The sequence below is a fragment of the Silurus aristotelis genome (genome assembly GCF_946808225.1).
Source record: "Silurus aristotelis genome assembly, chromosome: 14".
NCBI lineage: Eukaryota > Metazoa > Chordata > Actinopteri > Siluriformes > Siluridae > Silurus > Silurus aristotelis.
Genome location: NC_139587.1, coordinates 14,289,350 through 14,306,270, shown reverse-complemented (window position 1 = coordinate 14,306,270; position 16,921 = coordinate 14,289,350). Strand labels below are relative to the sequence as shown.

General features: G+C 39.4%; 1 protein-coding gene across 1 annotated transcript in view; it reads right to left on the bottom strand.

Moving 5' to 3' along the window:
• The window catches only part of cyfip2 (cytoplasmic FMR1 interacting protein 2), a 42,675-nt gene that overhangs the window by 8,516 nt on the left and 17,238 nt on the right, over window positions 1-16,921 (bottom strand). The window contains exons 3-21 of the mRNA XM_083560192.1: window positions 16,775-16,864; window positions 13,469-13,546; window positions 9,965-10,066; window positions 9,680-9,861; window positions 9,481-9,577; window positions 9,115-9,243; window positions 8,892-8,996; window positions 8,698-8,786; window positions 8,032-8,269; window positions 7,606-7,898; window positions 6,911-7,058; window positions 6,666-6,819; window positions 6,334-6,490; window positions 3,297-3,393; window positions 3,133-3,209; window positions 2,914-3,022; window positions 2,648-2,767; window positions 2,349-2,548; window positions 2,170-2,257 (exon numbers count right to left, since the gene is read on the bottom strand). Coding sequence (XP_083416318.1) covers window positions 2,170-2,257; window positions 2,349-2,548; window positions 2,648-2,767; window positions 2,914-3,022; window positions 3,133-3,209; window positions 3,297-3,393; window positions 6,334-6,490; window positions 6,666-6,819; window positions 6,911-7,058; window positions 7,606-7,898; window positions 8,032-8,269; window positions 8,698-8,786; window positions 8,892-8,996; window positions 9,115-9,243; window positions 9,481-9,577; window positions 9,680-9,861; window positions 9,965-10,066; window positions 13,469-13,546; window positions 16,775-16,864 — 2,553 coding nt within the window. The remainder of the gene's footprint in view (window positions 1-2,169; window positions 2,258-2,348; window positions 2,549-2,647; window positions 2,768-2,913; window positions 3,023-3,132; window positions 3,210-3,296; window positions 3,394-6,333; window positions 6,491-6,665; window positions 6,820-6,910; window positions 7,059-7,605; window positions 7,899-8,031; window positions 8,270-8,697; window positions 8,787-8,891; window positions 8,997-9,114; window positions 9,244-9,480; window positions 9,578-9,679; window positions 9,862-9,964; window positions 10,067-13,468; window positions 13,547-16,774; window positions 16,865-16,921) is intronic.

Below are 16,921 nucleotides of genomic sequence, written 5' to 3'. Positions count from 1 at the left end.
TTACCGTATATTTACAGGACGATATTTTACAGTGTACACAAAAAGCAAAAAAAATTAATAAACGGAAATGAGTCAATATTAAGTGTTAAAAGCCTTTGCTTTTTAAGACAGTCTATTAACAGCCTCAGGTACAATTTATATGCACATTTATTAAAAATATTTGATGCTAAGTTTTACTCGCCATCTTGGAGAATGTGCTGTACTTTGACTCTTGTATGCTTGTTTATTTTGCAGGCAATCACAGCAGACTTCGTTGTAGTCTGTTGTGTAATATGTTGCTGTTTATGCTGACATATACACTTTTTTCCTGTGACAATTTTTTTTTGTTGTGAAAGAAATGTTTTGAAATCATATTTGAAGATGACCTAGGCTGCTCTGTCCCTATAACTATAATAAGTTTTGCAAATGTATTCTTCCTTATATTTGTATATACAACATCAACAAGCAACAATTGATGCCCATTTGTCTTATTAACCATTATAATGAACTGAGAGTAGTGAAAAGGAAGTTGTGTTTTCGAACACTAACATTATGCATACCGTAGTAAATCAACACGCTAATAGTGTGTGTTCATTTCTTTCAGGATGACAAGGTAATATTGTTCGTCTTTTCATTTCAGTACTGTATATTTTTGTGAGTACACCCCTCACATTTCAGTAACCATCTTCTTAAAGGACAATACTATAGAAATGAAACTTGGATATATTTTAGAGAAGTCAATGTGCATCTTGGAAAACAGTACATATTTACTGTCCTCTAAAAATTATTCAAAATACAGCCATTATTGTCAAAATAGCTGGCACCAAAAGTGAGTACACCCTAAGTGCACATGCCAAAACTGTGTTCAAAATGTCAATATTTTGTGTAAGCACCATTGTTATCTCACACTGCCTTAACACTCCTGGGCATGGAATTAACCAGAGCTGCACAGGTTGTTGCTGGGATCCTCTTGCTGCTGGATGTTAGACACATGGCCTTTCTCCAAGATCCGCTTAAGGATGCCCCAAAGGTGCTCAATAGGATTTAGGCCTGGAAACATGGTCACTTTATTACCTTCAGTTTCCTCAGCAAAGCAGTTGTCATCCTGGCAGTGTGTTTGGGGTCGTTTTTATGTTGTTCGGCCCAGTTTCTGAATGGAGGCAGCACTCATGCAGCCCCAGACCATGATGCTACCACCACCATGCTTAACTGTAGGCAATGTAGTTTATCTTAGTCTCATCAGGCCACAGAACATAGTTCCATTAATTCATGCTCTTGGAACGGTTGTCCTCAGCAAACTGTTTGCGGGCTGTCTTGTGAGCGTATGGTCTGAGCACTGACATGCAGACCTTCCGCCCAATACCGGTCGATCACGCATTACATAAAAAAAATTGATATTTATTTATGCATTTTTATAGTAGGTAGATCATTTCGACTTGGTCTTTTTTTAAATAGCCCACATGCTGAAAAGGTGTGTGTGCCCCTGCGCTAAGGAAAAATGCTGGCAGCACTCGTGTCTGTTTTTTGAAGCCAACTTCTGCACCTGACACACAGCACGAGGACTCAACGTATTTGATGGACCTTTGCGAGGCCTAAGCCAAGTGGAACCTGTTATGAAAAAACTTCTGTATGACCCTGGATACTGCACTGTAACCCCGTTTCAGAGTGTAACCAATCTTCTTATATCCAAAGCCATCTTTGTGAAGAGCAATAATTCTCGAATCCTCAGAGAGTTCTTTGGCATGAGGTGCCATGTTGAACATCTAGTGGTCAGTATGAGAGAATTGTACTCAAAGCACCACATTTTAACTGCTCTAATACAAGATACACAAATATGTATGGTCCTGTCAAGGACATGTGGCTTTGCTGAAGTACAACTTATAGCTTTTATTGAAGCAAAAGCATCATTAAAGTTTTCCTTGGTCATTCCTTCATGCTTTTCTATAAGTATCGAAGCTCAGGGGTTTATGTTGTAAGGAAGACGCTGCTTTCAATCAATAAGCAAACTGTTGCCTGTCACATAGTTCTAATTAGTGAGAAATAAATTACTTGCTTATAATTACATATATTTACAAATGATGTATTTATTCAGTCGGTTAATAATTAAATAAAAAATGTTTAGTAACTTTTTTGTTATGTTACACTTTACATAACTGGTGTTTGTACCGGTGTGACAGTGCTAAAACATACCTTGGAGCCGTAAAGGTAGTAAGGCTGAACGTTGGCAGGTTTATCTCGCTGAGGCTCTTGGGTAAAAGGAATTGCTGTGCGCACAAACCTGCCCCAAAGCGACAAAACACAATGAGCAGATAATGGCAACTGATATGCTCACACGCACAATAACTGACCTGCATTGCATCTGTACAGACCTGTTGGTGGAGCCGTTGTAGCAGTAATTTGGCAGGAAGTCAAAATTGAGCTCCCAGAAGACATGCAGTGTGATGCGGCCATATGGAGCGGACACGTTGTGGTTGGCTTCCCGGAACATGGCGTCAAAACTGTCCAGGGTCATGTGCTTGGACAGCAGCCGGTGAGTCAGTCGATTTATTTCCAGCAACCACTCAAGCTCCTGGAAAATACATATACGCACAGTAGAGATAAGAAATCACCTGTCTATGCTTTCACAGAAAATCATGCTAAATATGAATCTTCAGTGCGCTGCTTTTACCACTATAGAAGTGAGGTCTTCACTCTCAAAGCGGCTGATGGCGTGGTCCAGGGATTTGTACATGGCTGCTGAGATCCTCTGAGTGATCAGTCTGTTCAGGTCAATTGAACGACCCAGGAGCTACACAGAAAATATATGCATTTGTCATATTTACTTTACTCCATAGAACAAGTATTATAACTAAAGCTAAAAGTAGATAATTACATAAAGATATATGCTACAAAAAACATGGAAATTCCACACCTGTATATGAATGAAGTCTGTACCTGCACATGTCTCTGTTTCAGCAGTGTCTCATAGCGGTTAGATGGAGGATACGGGATAATCACGCCGTAGTTCTTACATTCTGCCCGGAAGCGTTTGTCCAGGAGAACACTGAGAACAACATGTTTAGGTTTCATATTTAAAATATTGTTAAACAGATGGCAATCCATTAAATAGTAAATCGACTAAATCTTAAAAGGTGAGAAATCTTTATCTCTTACCTTCCAGCCATTGCTTTATAGTACGCAAATATTTGATCAGCCAATTTGTATACAAACTGATCAAAACACAGGTTCACCTAGACAAAGAAGCAAAGAGATTAGTTAATTACACTCTTTAAAAAAATGTAATGTAATATATAAATTATAATAGTAAACGACTCTACCTCAGCCTCTATTTCATCATAGAGGAACTGCTTCTTAAACTTGGTTAGAGCATAATAGCCACTGTCATTATAAAGGTCCAAAGGATACAACACATATCTGTAAAAAACAACACAACATTAAATTATGCGTAGATTACACATCCTTAATGCCTCCTTTTCACTGACTCTGAAATATGACATATGAGTCTTTTTCTTCTTCTTCTTTAGGCTGCTCCCATTAGGGGTCACCACAGTGGATCATCTGTCTCCATACTACTCTGTCCTCTACATCTGCCTCTTTCACACCAACTACCTGTATGTCTTTCTTTACCACATCCATTAACCACCTCCTTGAACTTCCTCTTTTCCTCCTTCCTGGTGGCTTCATCCTCATCATTCTCCTACCAATATACACCATGTCCCTCCTCTGCACATGTCCAAACCATCTTAATTGCGCCTCCCTTCCCTTACCTCCTATTACTCTCTAATAAACGTGTTTCAATCCTGTCCATTGTCGTCACTCCCAATGAAAATCTCAACATCTTCAGCTCTGCTACCTCCAGCTCCACCTCCTGTCTTTGACTCAATGCCACTGTCTCTAAACCATACAACATTGCAGGTCTCACCACAGTCCTATAAACATCCTCTTTCACTTTTGCAGATACTCTTCTATCACAAATCACTCTTGTCACTCTTCTCCACCCACTCCACCCTGCCTGCACTCTTTTCTTCATTTCTCTATCACACTCTCCATTACTTTGCACTGTTGACCCCAGGTACCTGAACTCCTCCACCTTCACCACCTCTTCTCCCTGCAACCGCACCACTCCACTGCCCTCCCTCTCATTCACACACATGTACTCTGTCTTACTCCTACTGACTTTCATTCCCCTACTCTCCAGTGAATACCGCCACCTTTCCAGGCTCTTCTCCACCTGCTCCCTACTCTCACCACAAATCACAATATCATCTGCAAACATCATAGTCCACCGAGACTCCTGTCTGACCTCGTCCATCAATCTGTCCATCACCACTGCAAACAGAAAAGGGCTTAGAGCTGACCTTTGATGCAGTCCCACCTCCACCTTGAACCAGTCTATCTTTCCTACTGCACACTTCACTGCTGTCACACTGTCCTTAAACATGTCCTGCACCACCCTCACATACTTCTCTGCCACACCTGACTTCCTCATACAATACCACAACTCCTCTCTCGGCACTTTCTCTAAATTCACAAACACACAATCCAACTCCTTCTGACCTTCTCTATACTTCTCTATCAACATTCTCAAAGCAAATAATGCATCTGTGGTGCTCTTCCTCGGGATGAAACCATACTGCTGCTCACAGATGGTCACCTCTTCTCTCAGCCTGGCTTCCACTACTCTTTCCCATAACTTCATGGTGTGACTGATCAACTTAATTCCCCTGTAGTTACTGCAGGTCTGCACATCTCCCTTTTTCTTAAAGATCGGTACCAGCACACTCCTTCTCCATTCCTCATGCATCCTCTCACCTTTCAGAATCTTGTAAAACGATCTGTTAAAAACTCTACTGCTACTGCTACTGATCTACTACTACTCTCCTAAACATCTCCATGCTTCTACAGGTATGTCATCAGGTCCAACCGACTTTCCACTGTTCATCCTCTTAATCGATGCTCTCACTTCCTCCTTACTAATCCTATCCACTTCCTGCTTCACCATCTCCACACCATCCAACCCTCTCTCTCTCTCATTTTCCTCATTCATCAATGACAGATGAGAGAGTAAAAGTTGTTTATTTTCGGTGTAGAGCTGCAAACAGACTACAGACTCTGTGTGGGTGAAGAATCTTTGGAGCTGATTGAAGCTGGAATTGTGCTGAAGAATCTGTATTTTTTTGCAGGATGCAACCATTTGACCACAACTATATACAATACATATTTGGTTTACATATATAACATTTATTTTTCATTTCAAATTCCACATTTAGTTTACGTAACATTTTTTAGCAATACTAATAGACCATAGACAACATTTCCTAGCAGCCACTGCACTTCAATGTCTTTGTCACATGACCTATCAAATGTCACTGATCACACACACACACACACACACACACACACACACACACACACACACACACACACACACACACACACACACACACACGTTTCTTGTTTCACTGTTAAGGAGCACGTTAGACAAATAGTATGCTGTTGTCGCTCACTGTGGTTGTATTGGATTTCTCTGCCTTAGTGCTTCATGATTGTATCTTGATTTTTATATTTTCTACGTTATCACCTTCTTTAAAGCAATTCTGCACTTGCTTCCACCTTCGCCTTTATTACTCCAAGTACTTGCTTCTAAATGTATTTAAGTGGTAAAAAATTATGCTAATCTATAAGAAGTAGATTTTAATACTTCTGCATGTCATACATAGAGTTTCCCAATTTTAAAGACACAGTGAGAGTTCCCTTACTCAGCAAAAACTCTCAAGGAAACAGTGGGGTTACAGTTGTGGTCTCATTGAACACAATTTATGTATTCACTTCAAAGTAGTGAGGGACGGCATGTTTTTCTGAACTGTAATGAAGTAAAGTAAAATAGTAAAAGTTTACTAAAATAAAAATATTTAAAGGTAAAGACACTTGAAAAATATGCATAAGTGGAGTAACAAAGTAAAAATACTTTGTATCTGTCCATCACTTGTAATATAGATGTTAGTAGTAATAAGTAGATAAGTAATATATTGTTTTTTGCATTATATTTTGTGGTGACACTCTACTTTGGTTTGCCACCTTTACTAACTACAATATTTCTACACATAAACTGCCCTTATGAAATACTTTTTCAGACATTAGGCCACAACATTTTGCAGTGTCCTCCACTAATATCGGCACCCTTGGTAAATACAAAAAGAAAGCTGTGAAAACACATTTACTGGCACCCTTTTTGTCACTTATTTTTGCTACCTGCTGTTGCCAATGTAACAGCTCAGTCTTTTATATCCGTCTTCTCTTTTAATGCCTGATAAAATTAAAATATATCAGTGTATAATTGTTTGGAGCACTTACTCCATCATGGAGGGTTCTTTGGTCTCCAGGATGTGGTCAGTGAGGATCCAGGGCATGGACATCTCAATGGGGAACTGGATGCGACGACCCATAGTGAGCTCCAAGAAAAACTCTCGGAACCAAAGCTGTGATAGGTCACAGCACTGCTGAAGGGCCTCTGAGAACCAATTACAGCGAAGGAAATTCGTGACTCTCATTCAAAAATCTTTAAAGCTTTTAATAGGTTCTGCATAAACCAAAATGGTTTGCAAAGCTGTACATGTATCTTTAGAAAGCTTGAAACACTGACCTGAATGCTGTGTCTTATGTATTAGTCTGAAATGATTTCTTACCACTGAAGTTGAGGAGATGGGTGTAGAAGAAGGAGTGTTTATGGAAGTCCTCAATGGCCTGAACTATGGGACCATCCAGGCTGCTGCGCAGAGTCTTTTTTGAGCCACTCTTATCAGCAATCAGCGACTCAAGCATTGTTCGCACCATGTACAACTGCGAAGGGACAAAATCTTTTTAGTATTTCTAGAAAGCTTCTAGAGGCCCGCAGTGTATATGTGAATAGAATATCTTCAGTGGAACTAACTTGTGTGCTTGAGGGACCAACAGCACGGCGGGGCACTTTGATATCAAACCCTCCTTTAGGGTCCTTCTCGCCCCTTAGACAAGGGTCGTTGGGTGGCTCCCTGCCTCCCTCCCAGTCACAGATAGTCTTCCGAATGGCCTGTAGAACACTGTGAGAGCAAGCACAGCATCACTGCAGCCATGCGGATGGAATTCTTGCTCTCAATCAGAGCAACTAGAGTCACTTCATTTTACTGGGTATAGTACTTTCTAGTGGCTTGTCATAAGCTTTATTGTGGATAGATTAATATCTGAATTCTCATGTTTCCTGGCCCCCTTTCTATTTACTGCATTAGTTCATCTGTTAGCTACAACAAGTTTCAAATATTACATTCTGGTCTATGGGTTCTTTTCACATTCAAGTATAATTCCCCCCATTCATTCATTCATTCATTCATTCATTTTCTCCCGCTTATCCGTAATTCGGGTCGCGGGGGCAGCAGTCTAAGCAGGCCCCCGCCTTCGACTGCTGCCCAATCCTCCCAATCCTCCCAATAATTCCCCCCAAACATTTGTATTTTTCATTAAGTGTCTAATTCAAAACAGAATTAAAGAAACTTTGTATAAAAATATTGGGTCTAACATACAGACTAACTTATAGCCACTCTTATACATTTTTATGGACTGCCATGGAAATCCGGAAGCCAATCATTTTACCTGATTAGAACATTCTTTTTCTTGCGCACAGCCTGCCTGAGCGGCTCTCTCAGAGTGACCTGGGCAAAGTCCTGCAGTGCAGCATAGATTGTGTTCCTGATGGCCTGGTTGAACACGCTTTCCATGCGGCCCATTAGCACCTGCAGGCCCTTGATCATGGCAATTACTTCCACCAAGGCGAATTTCTCTTCACTGGTATAGTTATAGCGTGTGGCACGCTCATACTCCTCAGCTGTGCCAGGACAATCCTTATTGCAGAACTTGTCAGTGGGGTGCACAAGTTTCCATGAGTACTAAAACAGGAATTGAGACAGAGAAGAAAAAAATACCAAAAAAAGAAGTGGAAGCTAGACTCAAACTACACAAGAAGAATTGGATAGAGACAAAAAAAAAAAGCAACTGTATATATGCTACACACATACTTACCACCTCCATGACATGAGTGCTCCACTTGGAGAGGAGCTGCAAACCTCGGAGCGCCAGGTCAAACAGCTCTCTGTACTCCTCGTCAGACTTTTGGCTGTCCAAGCCAGAGCCTGTCACCACCTCGCTGTTACTGTAACGTGCCAACTCTGAGATAAAGCGGATGTGATCGTCTCGGATCTGCACCATCTGCTCACAAAGGTTATACTGAGGACTAATGCTGCTCTGGGTGCATGTCCACCTGGGGAGAATAAAGATTTCAATGAAGATAAAAATTCTAAATGAAACATGAAATTCTGTTTCATGTTTCGTTGTCTGTCCAAAACCAACATATACCTATGTGAAGCACAACAAATTACTGCTGTAACAATCAGGAATAGCTCATTAATACAAAAGAGGGTTCATTGAGGTAGCGGTGTAGAAACACAGAGGTTGATATATTTAACAGATAAACTAAACTGACGTATAAGAACGTATGCATATATGTAAACTCTAAATGAGGTTTCTGTGCACCACTGGGTTTAAGGCTAACTCCTGTCTTGCTTGTAAATAATGCATGCAAACACAGACGACTTTCAATAAATACGTTGATTGCTAATCCACCCAGGAGAACTGGCATGTAGTATGTATTTTTATTTATTCCTTTTTTTCAAGAACTTTTGAACTCACTTTGATTTATTCTCCTCATAGTGGGCGCTTGTCTCGATATACCGAGACAGCTCAATCTGCATGTCACCAAACAGAGGCACGACCTGGAGCTGGAAAGGCATTTCAACACATATTAGCAAAGTCATCACATCAACAAACATTCAACTTAACAGGTAAAATATATTTTAAAGCAAAACTATGCAATTCCAGCCGACCTTAAAGAACTTGTCGATTTTACTAAGGTTTATTCTCTTCTTGGCATCCAGCTTGTAGATGTTGCTGACATTTCCGTCCATTAAATAAAGTCCGAACCCCATCACCTGAAAGGCAGAGTACAATCACAAATTTTCAAGCACAAATCTTTTCAGCAGTGTTTTTGCCACATGATTGATGGTCCACATGGCACAATGGCATGGAAATGAAGTGTAGGCATGGCACCTTGAGCAGCATGTGTTTCTCACTGGGTGTCAAGTACATCTTATTCTCATAGTAGTCCACACAGATGTTAACAATGTCTGCCAGGAGCTCTTCATAGCCAGGGATCACCTCCAGCTGCTGATGCAGACACTGCAAGCAAACAGATCATTAAACCTTGTACCATGGTACATATCGATGGATAAATATTTAGCAACAATTTTGAAGGACAAAAATAAAAATGAATAAAGGATTTTCATAAATATACATGCAAAATAATGGGAACAATATACCAGGCCAAAGTTACACACAACAGACTTTTGTCTTTTCAAAAATCAGAATCTCAGTTCGTATTATGCAACAATGCACAAATCTAAAATGTAGCTGTACCTGTGTGATTCTGTTGTGATTAGCCAAGAACATGGAAAGGTTTTGGGATTCTTGGATTGACTGTGGATCAGCCATCTTTCTCAGGAATTGAGCAGCTCTGCAAGAATAAAACAGTTCTAAGAAAAAATGCTGGCACCCGAATAGCACCATTACCTAATTACCTCTCTAAATCTAAACGCGTTTTAGCGCAGGACCATACCTTTTGTAAGCAGAGTGGTCATTCTTGACACTGCACTTCATGTTCTTGAGTTCATCCAGAACAGCGAACATGTTGATGAATTTGCCCAGGGTAAGCAGGTAAGCCTCAGACACAAAGTCTTTCCTGCGCTCAGCGTGACACAGGCGCTTTACCTCACTACAAAAGCGCTCAATCGCCTTACGCTGGAACAGAGTACCATAAACTTTACAACATTCACAAGCCTGCAAAATACTGAATATCACATAAGGATAAAAAGGTTTAACTGCTAACATGTTCCTTTTGTACCTGAAAGTACATGAACTTCATGAGCTTGGTGACCTCAGGTTCCAGCACCTCCACAGTCTTCTCATATATCTCCACTCTGTTGGGCTGCTCATTACACTTAACCTAAAACCCACCACAGGGTATTCTTTTAGAAGGAAAATTGTGTTTTTTCATAAAAAACAGTGCAGTCCTTTAAAATGTTAAGTCTAACATGTAAGAGCATCTCCATTACACATCTCCATTGCACAGATGAAGGTGGTTCACACATGCAATCCCTGTCTCATAATTATTTTTCCTAATTTATTCAAATAATCTTTATCACATTTCTTATCTTTAATAGAGGTTGACTAGTAGATTTTTTAATTTGAAACCAATTTTTGCCATATTTTAACTGATCGCCATTGGCCGATTGTGCTGCAAATTAGGCAGGAGCATCTGATTTACCAAATCGTGCATGTACGTTTTTTGCTTGTGTGAGATACATAACTTTCTCTAATACCAGTATGTGGCAGTAGTCTGTATTCACCATTCAAACAGGGAAACCAGAAGAGTTAGAACTGTAAATATATAAAGCTAACGGTGTTTACACTTGCCGCGATCATAACGGATTTGTGTAGCCTTTTTCAATCCTGTCTTCTAAGTTGCAAAGACAAGAACGAAAAAAGAGTGTTCCCTGTTTATCTTGTGTGCTCACTGATTCGACATGTAGAATCAGCTGAAATCCAGCCGACCGACGCTCAACAAATTCTAAATCTAGACTAAGCATGGGGAACAAAACCTGGTAACAAATGCACTGAATGAAGAGTCTTGTGTTCTTCAATAAATGTTTTATTCAAGCAATTTTCTGTATCACCTTTTATTAATTAAGTATTCGATTTTATGAGATGAAGGAGGAAATAATTAAATCGGCCAAACATATCGGCAAAAAAATCGGCACTGTATATAATAATATAGGCATTGGCCAGAAAAAAACCCGTTATGTTCGACCTCTAATCTATAAATTACACCTTTTCTACCAGAAGATCTAACTTATTATAAAACAAGCAATGAAATATAATTTATACATCCCATCAGTTTTGCACTCAAAAACATTAACGACAGCTAAAAAATAATAATATTTACACTGTATATATAGCTATGTCTTTTAGCCTTGCATAAGTACAAGTGGACTGAAATTTCATTCTGTTCAAAATGTAATTTCAAATTGTAAAAATTATTTTTGTTAAAAAAAAAAAAATTAATATATATATATATAATAAATTTCTTATGTTTTATAATATATATATATTATATCTATCTTGTTTGTTTAATTATGCAAACCCTGCATGTACATCATTGACGCCACAGAAAGGTCAACAATCACTTTAAAGAAGCTATAGAGTTCAGTGGTTGCCAAATCAGCAGCACTGCATTACGCTGTCCTGTGCGGGAAGGTGGCAAAAAAAGAAGCCATTACTCAAGCTTAACATCTGAATGCATGTCATTGACCCAGCTGTGACATCAGAGAAGGTTTTGTGATCACTTTAAACCAAGACAGACATTGTTGTATGTTGTGGCATAAACCTAACACTTCCTGTACCTCAAGTGTCAGGGATCCACCAGCCACACCCTCACCAAACCCTCCAATCACTCCAAGCAGCTCACCAACTTACTAATCATCCACACCTGGTCCACATCAGTCACCACCATTATAAGAACCCTGTTTATCCACAAGCTCATTGTCTGTTCTACAGCTTAGGCTTACGAACATTCAGGACGACCCAAACTACTCCGTTTGGTTTCACGGTGTATACAAGACTCTGTGTGTTATCTGTTCTCACTCAGCCCCAGTTATTCTCTTGGTTCAGTTTACCCTAGTTGGGTGCTCTTTTTTTTGTGCTTTCTGCCTTGCCCTTTTTGTTTCCTCATTAAAAGGCCGTCGTTGTATTCACTTGGTTTCCAGTACGTTCTTAGCGCCTGACATCAAGACACACTTAATTATGGTGGTTGCAGCAAATAAGGTGCAAAAAGCTCTGGAGGAAATTTACTTTTCAGCAGGACAAATGTCCCAAGCACAAGTGCAAAGTAGCTCAAAAACAAAACAAAAAAGTACCACAGAGGCCTAGTCAAAGTCCTGATCTGAATCCTATTGTGAATCTGTGACAATATTTGAAAATTTTAGTCTACAAGCATCACCCAACCAACACAAACAACCTGTAGCAAATCTTATAAGAAGAATGGGCCAAAAAACTAAGAAACTGTTGTACTTCCTGTATATCTTGAATGACAGGTGTCTCGTCCAATGATAGGTAAGTGTTCCATTCACAAACTACACCTACTTTTTCCGGTTATACTAAATTGTCGTTGTGTTTGCAGATTTGTTATTCTGTTTTTGCTCATTTGTTTTTGCATTTGTTATTTTGTTTTCGTATTTGTTAGTGTTTTCTAATTTGTTCATTCGTTTTCTGATTTGTTAATGTGTTTTGCACTTCTCGGCCACCGTAGAAAATGGTATAGTTTAATGAGGTGCTATTGTGTAAACTAGTTGTTTGCTAAATTCGGGACAGTCGCACTGGATCTGTTCTGCGTGACTTGCAAGCATCAGGTTGCGCAATCACCTCGCTCTCAACATAGTAATGGATTCAATTCAAATAGTGCGAACAAACACTAAATCTGAACGCAGCAAATAACAGCAGCGCTGAACGATTACGTTTTTAGTCACATTTTAGGTTTTCAGCGAATGATTATGTATTTATACACCAATGCATATTTTTCCTTTCTTTCTTTCTTTCTTTTTTTTTTTTTTTTTATCAAGCCTGTTAGCTTGCTGCGTTTCTCCTTTCCAATCTCTTTTTATAGCATTTGTCTACTACAACAGTGCCTCATCTGTTTTCAAACGTGATTTACTGAATACAAAATATTATGAATTATATATTCTAGATGCTTATATCTCTACAAATGAACAAAATATCTGTGTATTTTTTTTTTCAACCAAAAAAAAACCTCTGTATATTTTATATTGATTTATTTTAAGCATGGTTTTTAACTTGCCATCTGCAAAATACAATATAAATGTTGATTTACACAAATTGTTTCAGCTTTTATACTAAAATGCTGGGTTTTTTTTTATTTTGTAAGCTTTAAAATGTACAAATTAAAGATAGTATACTAATACCCTGAATAAGGATTGTATAGTTATAATAAGCAAAACATCCAATTGTAAAAAAATATATTTTGATCTGATTAATGAGTTGCAGCCCTAATTAAAATTATTAGTAGTAGTATTTTATTATTTTTTATACAAATAAGCAGTTAAGGGATAAAGGCCTTGCTCAGAAACTCAGCAGTGGTCTCTTGGCACAAAATTGTGATCATGAGCTGACCAGTCAAGAGAAACTGTGACCTTCCTCTTACAGAAAATTACAACACATTTTCCTGAAATTGTGGGGAAGAGAAAGAGTGGCGATATTCAGTTAAAGGAAATACAACTATGTCAAGTGTTAAATCAAATGTGTATGATTCTAGATGCCTGGCACATATCTGTACCTGGGGAATAGCTCTCGAGCAGCTTCTCCAGGTGTACAGCATGACAGCGTATTCATGTCCCTCCTCCAGCATTTCATTCTGAAAACAAAGTTACTGATTATAACAGGTTAATGTTGTGTACCAATAATAAGGCACATATGATAGCGGTCTAGATTCCTAATCTACATAAAGTCTGTTCTCAACAGTTTAACTCGATTAACTTTATATATAAAGGCAGGCACAAAGATATTCAATTACAGAAAAATGGAAAGTTTGTTTGGGTTCAGTTTGTATGTATATTTCTCACAACATGGACAATATTGATATCTTTAACAACAAAACCTTGCCATTTCACACTCTACACGTCCAGGGAGTGATGTGAGCAAACTGGAACAAGCAAGGTGATTTCCACTCATCATCTAGCAAAAAATTCTGGAGTATGTTAGATGAAGTGGTTTAGAGTGTACCTAGAAAGGAAAGATAAGTGATTGGGGCAGAATTCAATGGCCATGTAGGTGAAGGGAACAGAGGTGATGAGGAGGTGATGGGTCGGTATGGCCTTAAGGAGAAGAATGTGGAAGGGCAGATGGTTGGTAGATTTTGTTAAAAGCATGGAAATAGCAGTGGTGAACACTTATTTTAAGAGTAAGGAGGAGCATAGGGTGACGTATAAGAGTGGAGGAAGGTGCACACAGGTGGACTATGTTCTATGTAGGAGATGCAACCTGAAGGAGATTGGAGACTGTAAGGTGTTGGCGAGGGATATTGTAGCCAGACAGCATCGGATGGTGGTCTGTAGGATGGTTTTGGAGGTGAAGAAGAAGAGAAGGAGACTGGAATGAAAGAAGAATAAGATGGTGGAAACTAAAGAAGGAAGACTGTAGTGTGAGATTCAGGGAAGAGGTCAGACAGGGGCTCGTGGTGGTGAAGAGGTGTGGGATGATTGGGCAACTACTGCAGGAGTGATAAGATAGGAAGCTAGAAAGGTACTTGGTGTGACATCTGGAAATAGAAAGAAGGACAAAGAGACTTGGTGGTGGAATGAGGAAGTGCAGGAGAGCATAAGAAAAAAGATGTTGGCAAAACAGAATTGGGATTAGCAGAGAGATGAAAAAAGTAGGCAGGAGTATAAAAAGATGCGGCAGCAAGTAAAAAGGGGTGTGGCAAAAGCCAAGGAAAAGGCATGTGAGGAGCTGTATGTGAAGTTGGACACTAAAGAAGGAGAAAAGGATTTATATCGATTGGCCAGGCAGAAAGATCGAACTGGGAAGGATGTGCTGCAAGTTAGTGCAATAAAGGATGGAGCTGATGAATAAGGAATATGAGAGAAAGAGGGGGTTGGATGGTGTGGAGATGGTGATGCAGAAAGTGGATAGGATTAGTAAGGAGGAAGTAAAGGCATCGATTAAGAGGATAAAGATTGAAAAGTCGGTAGGACCAGATGACATACCAGTAGAAGTGCTTAAGAGAGATGGCAGTGGAGTTTTTAACCAGATTGTTTAATAAGCTTCTGGGTAGTATAAGGATAAGAATAAGGGAGATGTGCAGACCCGCAGTAACTACAGGAGAAATAAAGTTGATCAATCACACCATGAAGTTATAGGAAAGAGTGGTGGAAGCCAGGCTGAGAGAAGAGATGACCATCTGTGAGCCACAGTATGGTTTCATGTCGAGAATGAGCACTTCAGACACATTATTTGCTTTGAGAATGTTGATGGAGAAGTATAGAAAAGGTCAAAAGGAGTTGCATTGTGTGTTTGTGGATTTAGAGAAATCGTATGACAGGGTGCCGAGAGAGGAGTTGTGGTATTGTATAAGGAAGTCAGGTGTGGCAGAGAAGTATGTGAGGGTGGTGCAGGACATGTATGAGGTGAGTGTGACAGCAGTGAAGTGTGCAGTAGGAACGACAGACTGGTTTAAGGTGGAGGTTGGATTTAATCAACAATTGGCTCTATGCCCTTTCCTGTTTGCAGTTTTGATGGACAGGTTGATGGACGAGGTCAGACAGGAGTCTCCGTGGACTATGATATTTGCGGAGGATATTGTGATTTGTGGTGAGAGTAGGGAGCAGGTTGAGAAGAGTCTGGAGAGGTGGAGGTACGTGCTGGAGAGAAGAGGAATAAAAGAGAGGCAAGGCAGTGGAGTGGTGCGGTTGCTGGGAGAAAAGGTGGTGAAGGTGGAGGAGTTTAGGTGCCTGAGGTTAATAGTGCAAAGTAATGAAGAGTGTGTTAGAGAAGTGAAGAAAAGAGTGCAGGCAGGGTGGAGTGGGTGGAGAAGAGTGGCAGGACTGATTTGTGATAGAAGAGTATCTGCAAGAATGAAAGGGAAAGTTTATAGGACTGTGGTGAGACCTGATATGTTGTATGATTTAGAGATAGTGGCATTGACTGAAAGACAGGAGGTGGAGCTGGAGGTAGCAGAGCTGAAGATGCTGAGATTTCAATTGGGAGTGACGAGGATGGACAGGATTAGAAACAAGTTTATTAGAGGGACAGCACATGTAGGACGTTTTGGGAAACAAAGTAAGAGAAGCCCGATTGAGATGGTTTGGATATGTGCAGAGGAGGGACATGGGGTACATCGATAGGAGTTGAAGAAAACTTCAACTAGGTTGAGTGAATTGAGGAATAAAACTGTTATATGAAAATAATCGATGCCAGTGTAGTGATTCCACCACAAACTTGATTCTTTTAAAAAAAATATTTTTCAATAATAATTTTTCAATAATTCCATTATTTTTTTATTTTTATTAATTAACTTTTTATTATATTGTTTATGAACAGCATGTCTTTAACTAACCAAGTCACACGTTTAAAACACAAATGAAAAATTCCTGACCAGTACAGATCACTCAAGACTTCTTCCTACAGAAAATTCACCATATCAACATTTTACCATTTCACGCCATAAAATACAATATTATTTGTTCAACATTGAGCGACTTAACAGTTCTGTGGTATAAATTACAAATATCACATTACAATATTTTTTATATTTTAAAGTTGTAAAATTTACATTGATAAAAGAAGGGATAAAAATACAAAATCACCCGCTCAGCACAGAGTTACAGTGCAGATCAGTGTAATATATGTATTAATGTTACCCACAATTCCTGCATGTATCAGAATGCTTTTTATTATTTGAGTGGAGAATCAATGGGTATACAATTCAGCTCACATTCACAGTTGAGTAAAGCCTCCAGTGACAATTAATGAAAGCAGCTTTGTGTGTGCATCAGATGCTTAGCTTTTCATCATGCAGCTGCCATGGTCACATGAAGTGCGTTCAATGACGTGGTGAGACAGAAAAACCCTGCTCTCTACTCACCATGCTGGAATGGACGGTGGCCTGTTCAATATATCGGGCGATACCGGTCACAAAAGCATTTCTGTCCTCAAAGTTGGTATCAAAGTTTGCCTGGTTAAAAAGACATAAACGTTTGTTAATATATACAGGTGTAAACATAAACCAGGT